Genomic DNA, 24,742 nt, shown 5'->3' with positions numbered 1-24,742 from the left:
ACGCAGCTGAAACCAACCACCACCTACTCCCAATTCAGGAGTGCGCATTTACACCATCTTGCCCCAGGGAAGGCGCCATACCGCCCCGGTTTACGGGCCCCTACATCCCAGCGGCAGGTGGGCGCTCTGCTGGGAAATCCCTCAGGCGCAAGTCGCTGTACGGCGCTGACCTGCTGCCGCCCTTACTCGGAGCCCTGACCATAAACTAACGAGCACATCTGCGCGCAACCTCTCGGAAAGCGCTCCCGCTGCGACTGCAAAGCCACAGGTCCAGCGGCGGGCCCGGCCCAGCCCAGCCCGGCCACGCAAACCGCCTGAGACGGCTGGAAGCGCCACCCCAGGCCGCGGCCGCAGCCCAGGCCCACACGCGCCGCCAGCGGCGCAGGCCTCGCCCAGGAAGTGGCTCCGCCTCGCCCGGGGCTTCCTTTCCGCACTCGGCTCCGGGGAAGGAGGCGGACCGAGGCCCCTCGCTGCAGCCCCGCTACCGCCCGCACTCCCCGGCCCCTGCGGCTCGTCCCCCTCCCCGGGCGGCGGCGCCGGATCCGCCCCCGCGAGGGGCGGCCGGAGCTGCCGCGGCTGCTGATTGGCTGCTGCCCCGGCGGCGGCTCTCGGGGCTCCCGTCTCGCGCCACTTTCGGGAGCCTTGGCGCGAGCGGGGCGCGCGGGCGCCATGGCCGAGAGCGGCGCTCGGAGCCTGGACGGTGAGGCCCGCGGGGCGCCCGGACCGGCAGCCCCCCCTCCTCCCATCCCCTCCGCGGCGGGGCGGCGGCTGCCATCGCTTCGGTTTTAGGCGGGGGGCAGTGGGGGCAGCGGTGCTCGTGCGGGGAGGAGGAGAGCGCGCGCGGACCGGCTGCCCGTGCGGGTGCGGGAGCGCGCGTGCGCTGAGGGGAGTCGGGGGCGGCGGGGGGAAGCAGCGCTCCGAGAGGGTCCCCCGCCTGCGGGGGGCGGGAGCTCCCTGCGTCCCCCCTGCCTTGGGGTGGCTTGGCGGGGCCGTGGCTGCGCTGCCCGAGCGGGGGGACCCTCTCCCGGCAGCAGGGGGGTTACCCCGGGACGGACGGCTTCTGCCTGGCGGCGGGCGCGGGCCGCGCAGCCCCTCCAGCCCCGCACCGCGCCCCCGCTGGCTTCCCCACAGCGGCGAGGGCGGGTTGTCCCGGGCGGGAAGGCTGTCGGCTTGGGTGCTCGTAGCCTGGGGACGCGCTGGCGTTTCGCTGCCGAGGGCGGCGGTGGGCGCGCGTGGCCTCCGCCGGGGGTGAAAATACGTGTGTCTCGGGAGGAGCGCGCTGCGTGAGGCGCTCGCTTACAGTAAATGCAAAAGAACTGGCAGAAAATATATATATTATATATAAAGTGTATATATATAAAATATATATATTATATAAAATATATATAGTGTATAAATACACTCAAAGTGTTACATCTTTGCAGTTCTTCCACACTGGGTACCAGACAGTGTCGATGCCCCTTTTTAGCTCATCCCAGCCCTTAGCAATGCAAATCCTTACCTATTTGTCCCCGCCACACTGCCTGGGTGCAGCTCTATTAACAATTTGGCCTCCTACTGTCCCCAGGAAGGGACTGGCCATCTCCTCTGGCTGCCTGGCCTGGCCGCTTGTGCTAGCCCTGCCTCCCCTCTGCCTGCAGCCGGGGGATTCAGCTCCTCACACAAAACCATTAGCCTTGTTCCTTGGCTAGTTGTCTGGTTTCATAAGTTGGATGAGGACCATTCATTCTCTGTGGTCAGGTAAATGTGTGTGTGTGTCCCCTCCCCAAAAATAGAGGGAAAAAGGTTAAGAGAAGTAGAAAGCACCTTGCTGGGGGGAGTGTTGCAAAGGGAAGAAAGTGTCCAAGGAAATGGGGCAGCAGTATTCTGCTGTCAACAAATTACTAGTTTGTCTCGATCTAGCAGCACTCTTAAACATTGTGAAACTGCCTAAAAAAATTACTGCTTTGTAGCAATATAGGCCTTTTCTAAGTCTGTCTGTCCCTGAGTTGTCATGGAGACATGCAAAATAAAAGGAGCTGGAAATTCCCAAGGAAAGAGCAGAGAGGGGAGGATCCTGTTCAGATAAGGGTTGATGGGATTTGAGAGGTGCTTTGGAAATCGAGGTGGTAGCTTCTTGCTGAATGTGAACTGGCACGGAGTCTGTTTGATCTCTGTGTGTGTCTGAGACCATGCCTTCAGTGTCATTGCAGAATTGGCTTATCAAGAGCCATCTGTGACCATGTGCTTTCAGCCAAGTAGGTCTCTGTGTTGATTTTAACAAAACTGCAACCATCACTGAACGCTAAGTGCAAAAGATAACAGCAGCTCATTACTAAGCTTATTTCTCTGGTTTTTCATTAATTGCAGCTATGCATGAGTCTGGAAGTTTCGCAGCATCACGTTCTAGACGTGAGAAGAAGTCTAGAAGAGGCCAGCAAGAAGCACTGGAACGTCTGAAAAAAGCCAAAGCCGGTGAAAAAATAAAATATGAGGTGAAAATTCCTCATCTCTTCTTTTCAACAAAAAGTGAATGTGAGCTGAGATGCTTAACTACCCTTTATACATATCTAAAAGTTATGGGAAACAAAATCTGCTTTTCAGATCAGCTTTTGTTTTTTAACAGTGTATATATTTCACAAAGTGACTGTAATTGTTTTGCTACTTTCTGGTATAATTTATTTGTTTCTGTTTTCGAAACTAAAACAGTTTAAGTAACTGCAAGTCAAACATGCGTGATATTGCTTGATAACTATCCCACAGGAAAGGACCAACTTTTAAAATTTAATTGCATAATTAATGTTGTGATAGGAAGTACTTTTTTTTTTAACTTCAGATAATTTTAAACTTTAAATGAATTTCAAAGCTTTACATGACTGAAATCCATTAATACTGATATGCTATGTTTCCACAAAGAAACGAAAATTTAAGTATTTAAATGACAGAACTGAAATCTGGCAATGTAACATTGATACTGCCCAATTAATTGTAATGCCAACAGGAAGTGACTTCCACATTGAGGTGGATAAATCTAAAGCAGCGTGAAGTGTGTAGATTGTTAACATGCAAATTCACTCTGAGGCACAGAAGAGCATCTTCAGCATTATGCTCAGGCATGTCAAGTCACCTTCCTTTTCACTGAGCTCACCTTGGTGTTTTTGAGAGTACAGCCAAAGGTCAGATGTCTCCATTGCTAGGATTTTTGGGGGTTTTTTTGTTTTTTTTTTTTGTAATGTGAAATGAGCAAAAAAGCAAGTCGGTTTCAAATGAAATCTCTGCCAGTGCTTTAGTAGATTTTGAGTTTCAGTATACTGTGATAATTTTCAAAAATTAATAACTTGTCTTTTGTCACTGCCAAAAAAGAAACTTAAACTGAATGAATAACTGCACTTAATAGTTGTGAACAATGTAACAGTGTAGGAAACCATACATTTTTTGGGAACTTTTATGTTCTTACTGATTACCTATATTAATAAGTAATGGTATGGGAACTGTTAATCCTCAGTATACCTTAACTGTAGGTTGAGGAGTTCACAGGTGTTTATGATGAAATCGATGAGGAAGAATACTCCAAGATGGTCAGAGAACGTCAGGATGATGACTGGATTGTTGATGATGGTAAGTTAAGATTCATTTGGAGAGTTATTTTGATAATAGTGTTATAACTCAATTAGGCTTCATAATGTTCATGACTTGAGGTAAGCTATAGTTAGTACATTCTTAGAAATTGTTTCAAGAGACAAGAAAAAGATAAGCTTTTGTATGGAAATGTATCTTTTGCATTGTTCTCATAGCAGTGTATTAGGATGGTAATGAAAATATTTTTACATTAAGAACTGTTGTTGAAATTTTATTTCCAGTTATCAGTGATGTAACTTTAAAAAGAAGTACTGTAATTGCTAATTTTTAATTAAACATGTAATAATATATTAGTCTAATAGAAGATGCAGCTGAGAGTGCTGTAGTTTTTAACACTTTTGCACGTACAACTTTTGCTGTATATTAAAGGAGAAAAAGTGTTTACATATGTAAAACTGGATTATGCATATATTTAGAAATATCAGAAGACAGAATTTAAAAGGTACATTTTTAACAATTTGCTTTTCTATAGATGGGGTAGGTTATGTAGAAGATGGAAGGGAAATCTTTGATGAAGATCTGGATGATGATGCTCTTGGTTCCAATAAGAGAGGTAGGTTGACCATGACCACTTTAGAAAGTCTTACAGTGGCTTTTAAAAGGTACCTAAAACAGGCAACTTCTTGGCATCAGTATGTGGTGAATGTGGCCAAATGGCGTGTTACTTGAAGCTTTGTAGTTCTATGTGTGTGACTGTGAATTTTGTTTAGCCCCTGTGATGCAGAAGATAGAGGTCCACAAATTGAGGTCAAATCACTGCTAACTACTTCAGCACTACCGGGGCAATTTTGCTTGCAGTCTTCTGTGGGCTATATATTCACTTCTAGAACAAACGCATCTAGGAATGATCTTGGTTTCCAAAGCCACCGTCTAAAGGATGCGTGGTCTCTCTTGCCACTAAAATACTTGCATGCTTTTAAGGAACTGGGATCAAATGATTTTGCCAACTTTTATGAAGTTGGTGGCAAACTGAGAAATTGAGTCTGATGTTGGGAATCCAAGCCTAGTGCGAAGCTCCTGGACACTTTTTTTCTGGAGATGCTTCCATGAAATGTATCTTGATCCTTTCTCTGCAGTGTGAACTCGAGTACACAGAGAGCATCTCTATGTGCCTACGAAAGATAGGGTGCTGATAGAGTTTTGCTTTTTTGTGTGTGTGCATGACAGCCATTACAAAGCTAGCAGTAAATGAAAGATGATTAGGCTTCATTTCAGCCAGCAGTGTAAACGTGGAAGAAGTAGACTACCTCAGCTATCTATTCCTGCTAATAACTGGACATTTAAACATTGAGCTTTTCTGATGCAGAATTCACAATTTTATGTTTTTCTGTAGGAAAAGGTGGCAAAACATCTACGGTTGATAAAAAGAACATGAAAAAATCTGTGGTGTCAAAGCCAAACACAATTAAGTCTATGTTTATAGCCAGTGCTGGGAAGAAAAACACAGATGTAAGTTTTTACATTTTTTAATTTAAAGATTTCTAACTTGTTTGCACTGTTTTAGTGGGAGTGGAATGAAGCAAGGGCTTATTTCAGTTTCTTGTGTCTAGCAAGACATAAACTGCTATTACAGTCTCTTGTGTACAGAGCATTCCTGAAAATGCTGTGTGTGTTTTGTAGAAACCCTTCAGTCATTTGCTGCTGGTCTCCTGATTGGGTTTGCACATGTAACTAAGAACTCTTTGGCTAATCTTTTATTTTACAGAAAACTGTGGACCTGTCAAAGGATGATTTACTAGGGGATATTCTTCAAGATCTTAATGCCGAAGTAAGTATATTAATAAAATCTGCTTGAAGCACCTCAATCCATTTTTCTTGCCATGGAACGTATCAAGAAAATAAAGTTCTTCCTAAAACTAGACCATCTAAGATTGATTTCTTCTATAGCACATCTGCTTTGTATATTCATGTGTGTATGCGGTCTGCCTGTCATATCCCCCATGTGGAAGTTGCATGACTATTGGTTTGCTAAGCCAACACGACTATGTCCTGATTAGAGATTGTTTATATTAATGTGATATAGAGCCTGTGCTAATGCAGCGTTCTAGGTTTTAGTCAGCTTGGAGTGAAACAGGACTTAACTGCACCTGAATCGTGTATACCATATGTGTGTATCACCACGCTCCAGCCAGTATACTGTAGGATATTTCCATCTGGTGTGTTTGGGTTCACGAGAGGAGCTGAGGGAGGACTGTGTCAGCAGATGATGTAGCCTGAACTTGTCTGCCGCCTCCTGCTTTCCACAGCTTGCTACAGAGAACCAGATTAACACTGCTTCTGAGTTAGGAGTGTGGGATGGCTGCTGTAGTAGGATTGGACTATCAAATGAGGCTGTTCCTCGTCATTAATGACTTTTCAATGAGTTAATGCCCCTTAGCAGAATTTCTTAGAACTGCAAGGATTGCTCACATGTAAACTGTGAAACTGCTGTAGTGGTGGGATATTGGATTGAAATATGTTGTATCGTAATAAGTATAATATGTTTTTACAGAGCAATAAGAGGGATATAGATGTTCCAATGTAAAGTTGTTCTCTTGAGTTTGTGTGCTTACTATTTTACTCCTGCCTATGACATCTGTTTGAGAGTTATAATATCTTAGGCTATAAAAAATCCTCAAATTATTAAGCAAATGGATTTTAATGCTGTCAAATTTTGTGGAGCATTGATTAGGGGCAATAATAATAATACCACTATGACTTCTATTTACTTAAGTAGTAGTTAGATATTGTTTTTTTGGCTTTGTTGTTTGTTCTCTAAAATTTCTTTTGTTATTAGCTGTTGATGAGTATAAAATATCTATACATGTAAATAAATTAAAATGTGTTTTCCTCTAGTGTGACAGTACTGAAAGAGCGCTTCTGCTTTTCTTAAGGCATGTATGCTCAGTACTACTGTTTCAGCAGGCATGAAAAACATCCCACCAGTTATTCTGATACTTGTGCATTAAAGGCATGGTTAGCTATTGAAATGCCCACTGTTTGAAAACTGTTTCGCTTAGTGATGACAGTTTTTCTCTCAAACTGTTTACCAAAAAAATCTAGTGTCTGTCTTCGTGGGCTGATTGCTCAGATAACTTTTTCTTTTTACGTGGCTGAGTTGTATATCAGGAGGTGTGTTTTCTTGACAGATGAGAAATACTGGTGGCCTTCTTTCTCTTTGTTGGAAAATGTTACTAACCAAAGCAAAAAACGCGAAACAACGCCTCTTCATTTTGTCACCTTCTCTTTTCTTTCAATATTCAGACTGTTCAGATAAGTCCACCACCAATTATAATGTTGAAAAGGAAAAGATTTGCTGGAGTACCACTGAATCCTTTCTCTGTGCAGTCCCAAACTCCTAAGGTAAAGGAAAAAATCAAAACAGTTCTAATTAATAAGTATTAATCTGTATTTTGGTTGATTTCAATACTGTTGTCTTTTATTTCTGCTTCTAGGGATTACCTTTCTCATCAGCAGTGTTACTGTGTAACTTCATGCATTTTTTTGTCTTCCCCTTCCATGTTAATACATAAACAGAATACAACTCTGTATCTTTAGTATAGTTGTAGTATATAGCTGTTACATTTGACCGGTGAAACTTTTTATAATGTTAAGTGCATCACATGAAGGTGAGCTTCTGCTTTGTCTCTTTTTTCCTAAGAGTAGAAAAGACCCTTGTGGCAAGGAAAGGATGATGGGAAGTGAAATAAGCAGAAGAAAGGGTATTTGTGGGTGTGGAAAAGGATAAGAAACTAACTGCAGAAATGGAAAGCAAATGGAAAATTTAAGCTATGGATGGAAGTTTATCCTAGTGGAAGATTTTGGAGTGGAAGGAGGGACGGGCTGCTAAGGATGAAAGGCTAGCATTTTGTTAAGAGTTCTGGTAAATGAGAAGGTTTCTATAGCTGGAAATACAATGAGATATTTGGTAAGGGTCTGTAGAGGGCAAATGGAGTAGAGTAGATAAATCAAATTTGTAAAACCTTGTGTAATAGTGACATCAACTCTTATGTTGAAAATAATCACCAGTGGCAGTCATTTCAACAGTTGTGTTGGAGTCTAGAAGTAATTGAAAAAGAAAAAAAAGGGGAGATAGAGTAAGAGAGGATCTTTGTCTTTATGGTGCAAAACAGCAGTCACTTTCGTAGGAAACATTGAGAAGGAAATCAATTCCCGAACAGGCTGTGCAGGTGACAGCTTCTGTGGTCCTAGGAGGAGGAACTGGAGATTTTAGACAATGAAACAGATAAAGAGGATGAAGACTGCAGCCTTAGAAAATAAATGGCCATAAACACCAAGATGGTAGTGACACTTTCTACTTTGGGAGACGAGCAGAAGTACAAGTATGAATAAATTCATTTGGGTGAGCTAGCAAAAAATTGTTGGTGAAGGTAGATTAAGTCATGTTTGCTTGCTGTTTAAGGTGAGTGAATGGCTGAGTTTGTTGTTGGCCACAGTAGAAGTAGCTGTACTGAGATTAAAACCCTAGAAATGATTGTGTGCAACTCAAAATTCTGTGTCTGTAAATAACAGCTTTCCCCAAAGATAACGGTTTTGGACTTTGCTGCAGGTTAGGGGCCAGCAGATGTAGAGAACTGTTGTTGGTCATGGTGGAGGCCACTTCATACACATCTTCCATAAGAAGTTCTGTACCTGCTGCTGTAGTGGTATCCTGTCTGAAAAAACTGTGTGCTTATTGACTCAGAGTTAGGCTTGCAGAGCATGCTGAAATGCAGTTTCTGTGTTTTCCTTGCTCTCGCTGTCCTGTCTGTAGCATGAAGAAATCCAATGGAGAAGCACTCTTTTCTCTAGACCCATGGTGTCCTGTAGACATCCTGAACTCATTACTGATATGAACAGGTGTAAACTGCCATATTGGCCTTCCCTAGTTGTTTCAGGCTCTGTCCCTGCCTGGCATATGTTGTCACATACTCAGTTGACACAGAGTTTTTAATTTAGGAATGGACTAGTGCTACATGGGAAAAATACTGAAAGTAACAAAAACTCAAATGTCAACCATGGCCTGTTGTAAACTGCTTTTTAAAATTACAGTCGAAACACATCACAGCAGAAATCATACTATAGAATTTAAAGTTTACTTTTGAGGAGTTTTAGCTATCATGCTGCAAAATATGTGGAGCTTTTCCTCTAGCCCTCGTTACTAGTTCTTCAAATAGCGAGTACTAGATTTTTTTTTCCCTTTTTTGCTCTTAAGAGATTTTTTTTTTTTTTTAACTCATGGCTAAAATGTCTTTCAGGTAATCACCCCTATATCAAAGAAAGCTCCTGCTCATCTCAGAAAGGAGACTCTTCCTCCAGCTTCATTTCATCCTAAACATCCCAATTACACAGCAAAATCTGTTGTAGTCTCTGAAAATGAGGATACCAAGTATGTGCAAAAAGCTACAGAAAATGGGGGAAGAGTGAAGACAGTGGGAGAGAAAGCTATCGAAGGTATCAAAAAGAAATCAAACCCCAGTTCTGGAAACTCTTTAAATATGGCATATTAATGTTGAAACACTTTTTAGTTTATACTAGTTACATGCTTAGATAGCTTAAATGTGGTATTTTGTTTGTATATTAATACTGTATATTATGTTCATGCATATAGTATGCTATCTACGCATACTGCTGTATTACGTAGTGTGTCATTTTAATGACTCAAGCCTTTAGTTCTGTGTGCAACACTTCCAGATGATGATCAGGGAATGATGGATTTTGATGAGGAGGACTTTGATGAACCTATGGAAGCAGAGCATATGGAAACTGTACCTGAGACAGCTGAAAGCTTGAAGAGAGACAAGGAAATTGAAAAGAAAGAGACAGAGCAGCTGGAATTGGAGAAGAAAGAGACATCTGTCTTGTAAGAATCCCTTTTTCTTTTTTTTTCTTCCACCAATAAGCCTTAGATTTATCTTCATATTCGTCTTTGCCAATGGGATAATCGTGATACAGACAGAATGATGATAATGCTATGCGATGGGTTTTTTGTAGTGACGTTAAAAATGGTAATGCTGAACATGCTGATAGCTACTTAATTGAAAAATACTTAATGTTTTGGGGATTTAGCACGTGACAACATAACGCGTATTTCAGTACATCGAGGTAACTCATTGTGTTGAAAAATGAATTTTGATGCCAACAAGCAAAAATGAGGAATTGCTAACGATGCTTATTCTAGGCAACTGTGAAGGTATTTCATAATGTTAGTTGTAGTTAAAAGTATTGTTGCTAAGAGTAATTTCACATGATGAACAGCTATGTTTTTGGAAATACGAAAAAAGGTGGGGTTTCCCCATTTTTTTTTAATTGTTTGGAAGAATCTTGAATCATATGTTTCCATAACTTTAAACTGTAAAATATTTGAATGATCAAAAAGGCTGAAACATTTAATGATTGGAAAGGTAATTTTGTTGAATTAATCTGTTGTTCCCACTATGCAACTGGTACAGATGGATGGATATATGTTATGTAAAGGCTTGAATGACCAAGACTGAAATACCAGGTGAATGACTTTTAAAGCCTGTGTGTTGTGTACTGAGAACCATACTTGTATGTGGGTTTCTCTCTTTGTCACTCCATCCTTCTTTTCAGAAGAAATCTGAGGAAACCCAGCTGTTGGCAATGTTGCTTGGTAGCGGAAAGAGCAACAAAAGGCCTGAGAATACAGGCCTGAAAAAAAGTGAAACAGTGGTTACAGCAAAGGCACAATTTTACTTCTTGTTTCTTTCTTCTGCAAAACCTGCAGGAGTTGTTCTCTCCCAGATATCTCATGTTGGGACAGCATTGATGAGGACGAAGCAGATCTAGTAGTGGCAGAAGTTCAGCTGGACCCCAATCTGCTTCCACTTGTGAATGGGGAAAACGATGATCAAGTCTTAAGATTTTACTGGCTGGATGCTTATGAAGATCAGTACAGTCAGCCAGGTAACTGTTCAGTTAAAGGCAGAAAATGCCCTTCTGATTCTTCTTACGTAATTGGGATTTTCAAACTTGCCTAAATTATGTCTAGATACCCTGTCTCTCTGTGCTCCGTAACTTGTACATTGATCTCCTGTTTTCCCACACCCCGGTCCTCCGTGCAGGACACTATGACTGGGCAAAGTCAGAATGTTGTCTCTTGGTCTAGTATGGTAGTAGGGAGGTATAAAGGGAGCTACTAGCACTTCTTAATGTTGGTGACCCATTGACCGCCTTAAAACCCTACCTGCTCCAGGAACAAGCTGGTATTGTTAATTTATCATTCTGTGATGCAACAATCGAGCATGCTTTCTTTTTGTTTCTGGAAATGTAACTTACAATTCTGGTGGATTCTTAGAAAGCCTGTACAATAGCAGTTGCAGGATTTTATACGAAGGAAAGGTATGCCTATCGAGGAAGGAAGGTGGCCTGAAAAATATAAGCTCTGTCTATATCCCTTTAATTCAAACTGTAAATCTTGAACCATTGTCTCTGTATAAGTATCCCTAAGATACTTTTGTGAGGTTGAAGTGTGAATCCTGGCTCTCATCGTCTTCAGAACTGCAGCATTCTGATCTCAGCCCTGACAAAAGAAGTCGTGTTCACATCTGTTTTAAGCACTTCCCATCCCTCCTCTCATTTCATCAGCAGCTTTAGGATCTTGGGTTTCAAATTTGTGCTTTATGTAGGTTTGCCAGAAGGTTCTTCCATATGTTGAAGGTTTTTTTAGGTTGGTGGTGTAAGCATTGAGTCGGATATGTTTCTCTGTTTCACCTTTTGTTGTGAGTTAGGATGCAAGTTAAATATGAGACTCTGCTGGGCTGAACAGCTGGTGATGGGAGTGGTAATAATCGTAGATATCTTGATGAAATCAATGGCTCTAATATAAAATTGCTACTTTTAAAGACCCCACTATTGTTCTTTTTCTCTTTTTTTTTGTTCTGCTAAGTCAGTGGTTGCTGAAGTGGAACATAATTATGAAAGGATTTCCTGTTCCTCGCATGCAAGGAGTGTTCTTTTCTCATTATGACTTTTTCAGGATTGAATAATAAAGACTGCACCTGTTTTCAATTAGTAGTGTAGAAGGGAAAATTTTGATACTGCTTTTTGTTTAACATGTTCGTGATCTTTGTTTATGCCTCATTTGCTGCGATGTCAAATGCATTGCTTGAAGAGTAAATACTGTAGCATAATCATAAGACTCTTTCAAACTTAATGTTTTTTTGGAGGCTTACTTTTCACAAGTCCCTTTACCATCTTAGGCAGAGAACTTGAGAATTGTAATCTTATTAACATTTTAAAGAAATGATGAATAAAAATTGCCCTTTCTTTCCCCTCTGCAAGACATTTTTCCTGTCTCTTGATTTTGTTTGCCTTTTGGTTCGTTGGTAACATGATCTTTCTTTTCACAGAGTTTGTGTTTTATAAGCTTTACTCCTATTTTTTCTTTCTTTCTTCTTTCCATATCAGGGCTTACAGGGCATAGGTCCTGATACCTCCTTCTCTCATTTCTTGGTTTTACATATGGAATGTCTCTGAAAAACTCTTTGAAGTTAGCCCTGCTTTCATTGTGTGTGGAGGGGGGTGTGTATGTGTGGATGTTGGACTAGGTGACCTCCAAAGGTTCCTCCCATCCCTAAATTACTCTTATTCTGTGAAATCCGAGGATTAAGACCACTTATTTGTCCATACTAGAGTTGATTGAAGTTTGTCTTTGTAATCCAGGGAGACTTTTACCCTGTCTTTGACTGGCTTATGTATCCTTTCTGCCTTACCTGCTTATATGTACGCCTCTGACAGGTTATCTTCTCCGTGCTCTTAATATTGCCAGCTGTTCAAGCAACCAACTCCTGTTTTGTGGTCCTGTCCCATAGTTTCATCTTTCTGTATGATACAAACCTATTTGAGGTTTTTTTATCCCTTTAGGAAAGAAAGAAAGATTGCTGGGGAGAAGAACTTCATCTTCCCTGTCACTTAGATCTGTAATTTGAGCTCTTTCTAGATCCTTTTATTCAAACTGTCTAAATCTTGAAGATTGCCTCTGTATTAAAATCTCTAAGATACTTTGTGCAGCTCAAGCTTGTATCCTTGCTCTCATCATCTTCAAAACCGCAGTATTCTCTGTCCTTGACAAAAGTAGTCTTGTTCACATCTATTCCAAGCACTCAAGAAATTATTTTTCTTAGCCTGTCACTCTAACTCTGTCATCCATCTTAGTGCATCTTCACTGATTTATCTTTGATCTAATGGAGTAAGCAAGGTGCCTTTATATCTGATCGATTGCATGGCAAAGATAAATTACAACTCTTAACGAAGGACTTGTTTGTGCATTGTCAGATCAAGGAGAAACGCAGGTTCCAAAATCTTCCTTATGTGAAACACTGTTTCTGAGACAATCTCAGCTCTGATATTTCTGATTTTATTAATAGTAGTGTACTGTAGGAATAGTGTCTTTCATGTAATCCAAATTATTTGGAGTTTGAAGGGAACTCAGGTGAAGCCAGGTTTTTAAGTTGTACTTGAAGTTTATTTTACTTGTAATTCACAAACTGTACGTGAAAGTCAGCTAGCCTTGTTCTATGTTATTTCAAAGTTTAACATCACTTGATTAGCAGTTTGCAGCATTTTGTGCTAATGCCACGTTCTCTGTGGTTGAGATGTGCATGTACAATAAGGATGTGGTCCACAGTGAAGTCAGTTGTGCTAGTCCTGCTCTATATAGGCTTTCTGAATGTCTGCCTTGGTTACAACTGCTATCTTAGCACCCAGGATTTCTTGCGATGTCATGAATCTTTTGGTGTCCACATTTGTTAACAGTAGTCAGTTGAAAACTTTTTACAGTTGATCAACTTCTAGTTGTTGTATTCAGAATATATTTCTGCAGGTTTTATTAGTAGTAGAGTCTTGATCTCATGGTACTAAAGTGTAGGAAAAATGAGTTAATTGGTACTGGTCTAGCTGAAGAATGAAAAAGTGTAGATAACACATGTTTCAGGAGTGATTGACAGCATAGGCATTCTGGTTATCTTTGGCTTTCACTGACTTCTCTCTCCTTCCTCCCTCTCCCCATGGATTGTCAAACTAATGTAGGTAGAAATGGAATATCAGAACAGAATTCTGAGACTGGCTGTGTGATGCCATTTTGAATTTCGCATATCAAGGTGTTACTATAGTGATGGAGGGAGGGGCGTGAAGAACTATACAGTTATCTATGTGTAAAGCTGGTGTTTAAAACAGTTTAGAATGTACTGATATATCAGAAAGATTCATTGTTCAAGGACCTAAACCAGAAATGGTTGTTTCTACGCAAAAGTACATAATCTGCTTTAAGCAACATTAAGAATGATTAATTTAAGAATTGCGTGTTGAATTTTTTGCTCTGCCCTTCTTCCTTAGGTGTGATATTTTTGTTTGGCAAAGTTTGGATTGAGTCTGCAAACACCTATGTCAGCTGTTGTGTGACAGTGAAAAATATTGAGAGAACTGTTTATCTACTGCCACGTGAAAACAGTAGTATATCTTTTAAGCATGTCAAACGTAAGTACCTTTCATTCTGTTTATGGCAGGTTATGAGTTCTAGTAGTGTGTTTATGGGAAGTGTTGAAGCCAGTGTTGTCTGATGTAGGTGGTACAGTTAAGTACAACGTATACACATTGCATACAGAAGGCCAACTGTATCCTGGGCTGCATCAAAAGCAGTGTGGCCAGCAGGTCGAGGGGGGTGGTTCTGCCCCTCTACACTGCTCTTGTGAGACCCTACCTGGAGTGCTGCATCCAGCTCTGGGGCCCCCAACATAAGAAGGACATGGAGCTGTTGGAGCGAGTCCAGAGGAGGGCCACGAAGATGATCAGAGGGATGGAGCACCTCTCCTATGAAGACAGGCTGAGAGAGTTGGGGCTGTTCAGCCTGGAGAAGAGAAGGCTCTGGGGAGATCTTATAGCAGCCTTCCAGTACCTGAAGGGGGCCTACAGGAAAGCAGGAGAGGGACTTTTTACAAGGGCATGTAGTGATAGGACAAGGGGGAATGGTTTTAAACTGCAAGAGGGTAGATTTAGATTAGATCTTAGGAAGAAATTCTTTCCTGTGAGGGTAGTGAGACACTGAAACAGGTTTCCCAGAGAAATTGCGGATGCCCCCATCCCTGGCAGTGTTTAAGGCCAGGTTGGATGAGGCTTTGAGCAACCTGGTCTAGAGGAAAGGTGACCCTGCCTGTGGCATGGGGGTTGGAACTAGGTGATGTTTAAGGTCCCTTCCAACCGAAACAATTCTATGGTTCTACATGGTGTATCGCATGTGAGATGCAGAGTAGAGTGTTGCTGCTTCCCCCCAACCCTAACTAACTGCAGACAAATTGTTACCTTTAGAGTTGCTGCCTAGGAAATAAAGTTGTCTTGAAGTATTATTAGAAAACTTAGTGCTTTTTAAACACTCTTGTTTCAAATAATATTTTTTAAATTTGGGTTTTCTTGGCTGAATGCATTGTAGTTTTCCCTTAAAGAAGAGATACGTGATTCATAACAGCAAAGCAAAATTCAACTTATTGGTCATGTCTGCTGGCATTTTTTGTTAATTTGTAAAACCTGACTTCTGTTTTTGAGGAAATGACCTATCCACTGGCAAAGAGACGGAGACTCCAGTAACTCTAATGAGTGTTTTCAAGGAATTTAATGACTGCATTTCACCAAAGTATAAGATCATGAAGTTCAAATCCAAGGTTTGTCTACAAGCATCCTATTTGGTCATTTTCTGTTGCTCTGGTTCGTAAGGTGGGAAGTCTGTTGAAAAACTGTCCCATGAGGGTGGTTATGCTGAAATGCAAATATGTAACTCCTGACATGTGTAAGTGTACCTGCTTGTAAAAGCCATCCCAGTGTCTTCCCAAATATCCCTACTCTTTTAAGAACTGTGAATCTGCAACATGATTGTTCCACCAGAAGTTTAAACATACTGCTTTTGGAAATACTCATTCATTAGCTTCTTTGAAACTGGGTTGAATGTCAGACTTGTCCTTTCTTGAGCTATTTTTTGAGAATACAGAACAGACAGAAGTTTCTGATACCTAAAGGCTAGGTATCAGCTCATGGTGTCAAAGTTTAAAATGAAAGACTCTGTTGTCCAGCAGATAGGTCAATGCACTGGGATTAGACTGTCTTTGCATTTGACTAGGTGTCATATTGAAATTTATCTCTTGGCATGTTTCATCCTTCTTCTCACCCTTGCAGGTGTATCTTTTTAGAGTGCATGCAGTTCGGATCATGGATTGTCATAGTCCTTTTGTACAGGAGGTAGCAAGTTGTGAGGAGTGTTATCCAGTCTTGAAACTTAAGCTGTTCTGGGCTTACAGTTATGAGCGATAGTCTTATAGTGTTATTTTGCTGTGTTCTGTTTGCTCAACAAATCCTTAAAAGAACATTGGAAAAGCAAAATGTTGCTATAATGGAAAACTTGCACATACAGTAATATAATACTTGTCATAACTCTGCAGGAAAAGAGCTGATATCGCTGATAGTGTTGCAGATTTGAACTGAATTAGTTTGCTAGTGTGAGAAAGCTTGCTTGTTCATTTACAGAGAGCATTTGTCTTTTGACAGGTAGGGGGAGGTGGGGAGTTTGTGTGTGGGGAAAGGTGGCTAACATGCAAGTTAGAGGAAAAGATTTGTTCAGAGTGAAGTGCTCAGAAACTTTTCCATTTCTTGAAGTAAGATGTCATTAGTCTGGCAAAGCTGGCCTTTGTTGTAATTACTGGGTGGTGTGGAATAAGTTGTTAATGTTTCCGAGGCTGGCAATCTTGTGACTTCATAGGATTCGTTCCTGAATAGTTGATCAGGAAATGGGATGGCAAGTAAAAATGCAGGAAGAATGGAATTTAACAAGATGTAAATGAGGGAAAATAAAAACAAGTTCGTATGGTGATTCAGGTTGGGAAGACCGTCAGGAGGTCATCCAATCCAAAGCTAGAGTACTTCAGAAAGTTTAAGTTGTTAAAGTGAAAATGTGAGCAGTATTTCTCAAATGGCAAATTCATGCAAGAAATGATGTCTTTTCACCAACGTGTGGCATTATTTGCATCATTCAGGCAAAATGCTTGCTTCAATAGAACTTTGTAAAACTTTATTGTTATTTTTTTGTTCTAGCTTATTTTATCTCTCAAAACTGATGCAAATTTAGCTTTTTCAGTTTTATCAGTTATTTATCTTGTATATTTGATTATAACTTAGTCATGTATGGGGATTAGAAAAGAATGAATTTAACAATAGGTAAAAAACAAGTTTGTACTAGCTCACTGTTCAAAGACCCTTTCAGGAATGAAGGAGGAAACTCAGGGCAAATCAATTCTTCATTAAAAGAGAGGATACCAACACTTGTACTCTAGAAATGGAAGGAGGGGGAAAGGCCTTTGAAAAGACGCAGATCTGCTAACAATCTTTGGAAACCTCTGCCTGTTCCATGGTGTGCTAAGAAAGAATAGTGTGAGTGAGGTAATGGAGTAATATAGTTTAACCTTCAAAGATGGCTTTTAAAAATAAAGGTAAACCATATGCAGGAAGTATTTGAACTGTTATTTCTGCTGTTAGTTCAAAGCTTACCAAATTTTTACTGATTTTACACAGAGCTCCGGATGAAAGACCCAACTGTATTGTCCGGGCACATGACTCCAGCACATCTGGAGTCCTTGGGTGTAACACGGGAGTGATCACTAGCAGGAACAGGGAAGTAGCAGCACTAAGGCACTGTTCAGGTCTTACCTAGAATATCATAACACTTGATCACCCTGATGAGGAAAGATTAACTCAAGCGACAATAGGTACAAAAGATGGTAATTAGAAGGATGAGACAAAAGGAGAATCAGTTATGCCAGAGATAACTATGAGAGAGCTTTAGTATTTTTTTAGCCTAGTAAAGTGAAGAATAATGATAAGACCTTTTTGCTCTCTAAAAACATTAAGAGGGAATGAGCAGCAAGAAAGCTATTTAAAGGACAGTATTAGCAAAAGAACAAATTTATGAATTTTAATTCATGAATAAATTAGGATAGTTGGGGGTGCAGAGAAGCTCTGGAATAACCTACCAGAAGTGTTTCTAAACAGTAAGAATTCATATTCTGTTTTAATTTATCAGACTCTTCAGTAACCTGAATTTTACTAACATGGTAAAGGCTATCCAGCTTTATTTTGCTGGCATAATTTTCTGCTGATTTTGGTAGTTACTGCCTCCTGGAAGGGTTTAACGAGAACTGGAGCTAGCAGGAGGGTATGGCACTAGTAATGGGGGGGATGAGAGAAAAGATAGGACTGGAGAGCAGGGCTGTTGGTGGGGCCTTTGGAGGACTATTTGAGGAAAGTATAAACTCAGCTATTCCAGCTTAACACAAAATTGACTGTGAACAAGTGGCACTGAATCTGGCCAGGCTTACATATCTGCAACAGGGGGTCATTTTGCTGCCTGCAAGATAATTGTGGAAGTAGTGGGGTACTGTGCCCTCGTTTTCTTTTGTTCGTCTCTGAGAGACCTCAATTTGCCTGGTTAGATACCTTATTAATCTGTTTTTCATACAGAGTCATCTTTCTTTTTTTTGCAGTCATACCACCAGAGATGATGCGTTCTTATACAGCCTTTGCATCTGTGTTTCCGTAGGGGTGTGCAGGGCTCTCAAATCGAAATGGTGATGGCAGTCAGCTGAGCGAATGCTCCAAAAAAGTGATCTTCACACAGTTGTGACTGTACATGGTTAAGATCTAATATGCTTTAGAAGAACTCCCCTGTTCTGTGATGTGCAGCCAGTGTTCCACTACTGTGTTGTTAAGGGTTGGTGTTTTGGAAGATTTTTACAAGGCTAATGGCAGTATTGCTTGGGTGAGCAGAGCATTGCGAGCAATGCATTCAGAGTAACACGAAGTCTCAGATTTGGCATACTGTGAAACCGAAAAACTCTTATTCTTCCATCATTAGCTGGAAATCAGAAAGGTTACTAGCATACCTGCCGTGCACCTGAAGTTCTTTTATTCAGAATACCCCGTTTTGCGATGATGTGGACAGTGCCAGTATTTATACACTGAGACAAGTTGTTCTCTGTGTGTGTGTGCATGTGCATCTTGGCCTTGCCAGCACCAAACTTTGTCCCTTTGAACAGATACACTTAAGCCATATCACTTCCTCCTGCACCTGCTGCTAATTGTAGCTTCAATGCGTTGCACTGCTGCCAAGTTAGCAAGTCTTCACAAATCAATTTGAAAGCAGCCTTATGCCACTTAGGAACTTAGCAGCTAATCACTGCTGCTCATTTCTGCTCTCTGAAGGGCCACTTGAAGGGCAGATTACTCTGCAGCAAAGCATTCATTCACTGCAGTTATGACCAGACGCTTGTGTAATTGAGCTGAGCGCTGTGGAATAACGCAGGTGAATCACTGCAGCATACTATTTTTACACTATGTTCAGCTTGCATTTGCAACAAGAACTTGTTTGAAGCCTGAGTGGGGTTTTTTAAATTAAAAAAAAAAAGGACAGGGGGCACCAGTAGTACATGATAAAAGCAGTGCATCGTCATCTGTTATGTTACAGCTACGATGTGCTGCTCGTGTGAGTTGCTGCTTTGGCTCAACAGTTCAGATCTACGTTTGCATGCTGATTTGTAATGCTATTCTGACTTCATAGTGGTGCTCTTGTACCAAGTTATATTACTTTTTTCTTCTTCCATGTAGCTGTTGATGCCATAGTTGTTTCTGAATTTGCCTTCTTCCTATTTATAGCAGAGGACCCAGCCCTCTCCTACCCAGGCTTTGCAGCCTTAAAACTGCAGTGTTGTGAGAAGTAGCGAGCTCAACTGCTCATTGTAGTGCTCTGAGGGAGCTATTGCTGATGCTATTAATTTAAGGAAAAAAAAACCAACAACCCTAAAACCAAATAACTTTGAGTGTACTTAACTGTGCATTTTTGCTCATTTGTAAATTTTATTCCAATTTATGGTGACTTTGTTTTTTCTTATTAAACTTACTCTAGTGGTATATTATGCTGACGCTGTATAATGTGCTGGACTCAGTGCACCGTCCAGTGAAAACACGCTTTTTAATTTAAGAAGCCTCTAGGAATTCTTGTAGTAAGAGTAATGTTCTAGCATAGTTACGGCATAACATCATAACAATAATATATAACAGTGGTGCTGATGGTTTGTGAAGTATTACAGGGCACAGCATACATATTACAGGTACCATAGCGTTGCTGCACAGGATATTGTAATTGTTTGGAAAATGAAGGTAGCTATTCTTAGAAACTGACAAGCTGTGCATGTTGTGGAAAATCATTATTGTTCTTGAAAAAAGCAGAAGTGATACTTTCAGTAAAGTTGTACTGAACTTGAGACTGCTTTAACTATCTTTGTTAGAGATAAGTAAACAAAATTGACTACTTTCTAGTAAAACCCAAGACACTCAAAATGAAAAATACAATGCTGTCATAGAAATGATTCTGTTCTAAGCATGTAATAAAGTAAACAGCTGGCAGTTGGTTGGGAAATCAGCTCTCTGGGGTGCCTCTTTGAAGTGCTGGTACACTAAAGGATGTAGTATAAAAGGAGGAACTGTGTGCAGTTACAGGGCTACGATATCATTGGGATCACGGACATGAGGTGGGATAGGACGTGGTTAAGGAGGACAGGCAGGGATGGCGAGGAGGGAGAGTCCCTTTTACATGTCAGAGCAATGGGAATGCATGGAGCCCTGCCTAAGGATGGGCAAAGAGATGGCCAAGAGCTTATGGGTCAGGATTAGAGGGCAGACTAGTGGAGGTGGCATCATGGTGGAAAAAGGAGAGCCAGAGCCCACCTGGAGTTGAATCTGCTGAAGGAGGCAAAGAGCAATAGGAAAGGCTTCTTATAGGTACAGGAGGACTAGGGGAAAATGTGGGCCTGCTGCTGAAAGGGACAGGGGATGTGGTGACAAAGGGTGTGGAAAAGGCTGAGATACTAAATGTCTTCTTCACCTTGGTCTTCACTGCAATATCCAGCCTTCAGCAGTCTCTGACCCCAAGAGACTAGAAAGAAAGCCTGAAGCAAAGACGACTTGTCCTTGGTGGAGGAGGATCAGGTTAAGGAACATTTAAACAAACTGGACAGACACAGGTGCATGGGACCTGATGGGATGCACCCATGAGCGTGGAGGAAGCTGGCCAATGTCATTGCGAGGCCACGTTTGATTATCTTTAAAAGGCCATGTTGATCAGAGGAGGTTCCCAAGGACTGGAAGAAAGCAAATGTCGCTGCTATCCTCAAGATGGGCAAGGAGGAGGAGATTCCAGGGAACTAGAGGCTGGTCAGCCTCACCTCAAGCCCTGGGAAAAGGTGATGGAGCAACTAATTGTGAAAACAACTCTTTGCCAGACACACAAAGCACAAGAAGCTGCTGGGGAGCGTTTGGTGTGGATTTACAAAGGGGAAATCATGCTTAACCAAGCTGGTAGCCTTCTCTGAAGAGATGAATGGCTTGGTGGACAAGGGGAGAGCAGTGGCTGTTGTTGATCTTGAGTTTAGTAAGGCCTTCAACACTGTCTCCCATAGCATCCTCAAAGACAAACTGATGAAGTATGGGCTAGGTAAATGGACAGACAGGTCAACTGAAAACTGGCTGCACTGCTAGGCTCAAAGTGTTGTGGTCAGCAGCACAAAGTCCAGGTGAGGCCAGTCCCTAGTGGTGTACCTCAGGGGTCAATACTGGGTTCAATCTGGTTTAGTGTCTGTGTTAATGACTGGGGATGATGGCGCAGAGTGTACTCTCAGCAAGTCTGTAGATGATACAAAACAGGGAGGAGTGGCTGATACACCAGATGGGTGTGCTGCTGTTCAGAGGGACCTCAACAGGGTGGCGATAATCTCATGACCTACAGGAATATCATCAAGTTCAACAAAGGGAAATAACAAGTCCTGCACCAGGGGGGGAATAACCTCAGGCACCAGTAGATGCTACTGGCTGACTGGCTGGAAAGCAGCTTTGGAGGGAAGGACCTGGTCATTCTGATAGACATGAAGTTAGACAAGAGCAAACAACGTACCACTGCAGGAAAGAGGGCCACGCACACCCTGGGCTGCACAAGGCAGAGCATTGCCAGCAGGTTCAAGGGTCCTTCCCCCTTAGGCAGCCCTGGTGAGACACATGTGGTGTGCTGCGTTCAGCTGAGCTCCACAGTATAAGACAGATGTGCACATACTGGAGCAAGTCCAGCACAGGACGACAAAGGTAATTACAGGGCCTGGAGCATCTCTTGTGGGGAGAGACTGAGAGACCTGGGACTGCTTGTCCTGGGGAAGAGAAGGTCCAGGGTGAGGGATTGGTGGTGCAAATCTTATCATTGTGTATAAACATCTGATGGGCAGGAGTAAAGATGACTCTGGCAGACTCTTCTCATTGATGCCCAATGGAGAACAAGAGCAATAGGTACCATTTGAAACTCATGAAGCTTACCAGAACATGAAACACTTTTTTACTGTAAGGGAGGCTGGGCACTGGCACAGGTTGCCAAGAGAGGCTGTGGAGTCTCCATCCTTGGGGATATTCAAAACCTGACTGGAGAGGGCTCTGAGCAACCTGCTGTAGTTGACCCAGCTCTGAGCAGGCAGCTGGACTAGACAATCTCTGGAGATGCCTTTCCATCCCAGCCATTTTGTGATTTTGTGGTGGTCTGCAACCACCAGTTCTCATGAGTATGGCTGAAACTTGTGAATTTACAGAACATTTCTGAGTTTCCTTAGCTATTAAGCTTGTATGTTTTTTGTTTTGTGATGGTTAGTATACTTGTAAGTTAATTCTATAGAAACTCTTCATACTAAGAAAACCTAAAGAGATTAAATACAGGTACTAAAACATTTGTACTATCTTTAGATGGATATAATGAATTGCAGAATTGGTAATATATGATCAAGCCTATGATATTTGAGATCTGTGTTTTGCGTGGCCTTTATTTCATTAGCTTTCTTACTGGACAGAATGAATATTCAATTCGGAGATACTGAAAAAATAATATATTTGTTTTATATAGAAAGTGGAAAAATACTATGCTTTTGAGATCCCGGACGTTCCAGCAAAATCTGAATACTTAGAAGTTAAGTATTCGGTGAGTATAATTAATCTGATGAAAGACCATAACCTGCTTTCATACCTAATTAAGAGTTTTATGATTTTACTAAAAAAGAAATAAAAATGGCAGGATTTGATCTTTGGCTGTACCTCTGTTGCAGTATGGATTTAGTTGCTCATTGTCTTGTAATTAAAAAAAAAAAAGAGGTTAATACCTAAGCTTGTGGCTTTTTTTGTTCTCATTTGTATGTTGGTTAGTCCTTAACAAAACCAGTTTATTACCAGGTAACCTATAACATGTTGATTTGTTAGCTTTAGCTCTATTTGTGTAAATAAAGCATGAGGGGAAAAAATCTTTCCTATGACTACTGCATTCATTCCTCCTCTCCCCCAATTATAATTTGCTTATTGATTTAAAACAGTCTGTATTCTGAATTATCCCGCTTTATTTTTTATCCCCTTGCCACTGAATCAACTAATCAGCCAAACAACCCTTTAGCTGTACTGGATCAGGGCCTGAAGTACTGTGAGATGTTTGAAATTACTTAGTACCCTTAAATGTTTTGTTGAATCCATATCCAGAGTATAGCTGATATCTCTGCTTATATGGCTTTTGCAAATAGTAGCTGGATGAGAAAGGCTTTTGTTGAAGAGCTGTAAAATTGAGCAGCAAAGATGAAAAAAAATTCCTGTGAGAACGTCAGTAGTGTTCTTAATTAGCAAAAATACTTGATTTGGTGTCAAATGTAGGAGACTCGTCAGTCTTGAGCCTGTTTGGTCCGTTGTTGAAATAATACCTTTTTAAAACATTATTTTTTTATGCTAGTTCTAGGTGCAAAAGCAGCATCCCATAGAGATTTGCTAGCTATCTCAAATTTTTCTTTAGCTGTGCAGAAACACTTTATCCAGTCTTTATATGACAGGCAAGATTGAAGCTGTAACTATCTAATTAAGTTTACAACACGAGCGGTTTCTGTATTAAAATGGTCATTGAACATTATTGTAGTCTTGGCTGATGATAATATTTCTGTCTTACATCCAGTATGGATGAAGAACTTTTGCTTCAGTGCATTTTTATGTTACTGTCCTGATTTTGTTATGCACCTATTTAAGTCGAGTCAATAGTGTAATTTCTTCAATTACTGTAAGGTATTTGGTTAAGGCTTTCCTTGTGGGAAATTACAGTGATTTCAGGTATTGTGTAGTTTTGTTAAGGTAGTGTTTGAATATAGGGTGTCAACCTTGAAGGCTTCTGTGTGATAAAATGACTCACTGCTTTCTGTTACTTGTCAGGCTGAATGCCCTCGGCTTCCCCAAGATCTGAAAGGACAAACATTTTCACATGTATTTGGAACTAACACCTCTAGCCTGGAACTTCTCTTGATGAGTAGGAAGATCAAAGGACCATGCTGGCTGGAAATAAAAAATCCACGTATGGTGGTTTGCATGTGAAATACTTGGTTTCTGGAAAACACACATAATTATAGTTCGGGGGGAGGAGGGGAAATTTAAATTGTACTGGTAAATTATCATTTTGTAAATTAACTTTGCAATTTATCTGTGTATTTTTAATTATCTAGTACAAATTGTGACTTATTCTTCCTTTTTTTGGGTGAGAGGTCTATCCATATAAAGTTGCACACTTTGAGATTTTAACTTTGAATGGCAGTGAGAGGGAACTATGCAAGTGCCTAGCAGCCACTCTTTGGTGCACTCCCTAAAGCCACGCATGCTGAGCTGATGTTAGTTTCCTAGAAATTTAATCCTCTTTCTTCTCTTGATAACTTAAGTTTCATGTTTTTTCTGCAAATGTATCTTTTTAAGAACAAACCACTGCTAGATGACTTTTTTGTTTGTGTGTTAGGTTTTCTTCTGGCACTTAGAAGAGTTTGTGGTGCAGAGCTTTTTTAGTTTGAAATCCTTTCTGCCTCCTGAGTGACATGCACGACTGATGGGTGGTTGTGCTGCCTTATCTTGACTTGGTTAGAGCCCTTTATTCAATGTGTGCTGCGTATTCTCAAGAGTGTAGGGAAGTTGATCGTACTGGACAAAAGCTACACCTATTAGTGCAATCTCCTTGGGGCACTTCGAATATAGAATTGGTAGTATTGAATCCTGGCAC

General features: G+C 41.1%; 1 protein-coding gene across 1 annotated transcript in view; it reads left to right on the top strand.

Moving 5' to 3' along the window:
- Positions 1-620: 620 nt before the first annotated feature.
- POLA1 (DNA polymerase alpha 1, catalytic subunit) overlaps positions 621-24,742 on the top strand; it is a 216,212-nt gene continuing 192,090 nt past the window's right edge. Inside the window, exons 1-14 of the mRNA XM_068420791.1 lie at positions 621-700; positions 2,350-2,474; positions 3,501-3,597; positions 4,091-4,171; positions 4,952-5,067; positions 5,324-5,386; positions 6,862-6,960; positions 8,856-9,051; positions 9,292-9,460; positions 10,346-10,524; positions 13,954-14,067; positions 15,157-15,272; positions 22,583-22,657; positions 23,914-24,052. Coding sequence (XP_068276892.1) covers positions 670-700; positions 2,350-2,474; positions 3,501-3,597; positions 4,091-4,171; positions 4,952-5,067; positions 5,324-5,386; positions 6,862-6,960; positions 8,856-9,051; positions 9,292-9,460; positions 10,346-10,524; positions 13,954-14,067; positions 15,157-15,272; positions 22,583-22,657; positions 23,914-24,052 — 1,600 coding nt within the window. The 5' untranslated portion in view covers positions 621-669. The remainder of the gene's footprint in view (positions 701-2,349; positions 2,475-3,500; positions 3,598-4,090; positions 4,172-4,951; positions 5,068-5,323; positions 5,387-6,861; positions 6,961-8,855; positions 9,052-9,291; positions 9,461-10,345; positions 10,525-13,953; positions 14,068-15,156; positions 15,273-22,582; positions 22,658-23,913; positions 24,053-24,742) is intronic.

Source organism: Nyctibius grandis, chromosome 2, assembly GCF_013368605.1.
Source record: "Nyctibius grandis isolate bNycGra1 chromosome 2, bNycGra1.pri, whole genome shotgun sequence".
Classification (NCBI taxonomy): Eukaryota; Metazoa; Chordata; class Aves; order Nyctibiiformes; family Nyctibiidae; genus Nyctibius; species Nyctibius grandis.
Note: the sequence above shows the minus strand (reverse complement) of the source record. Positions and strands in the feature narration are given on the sequence as shown.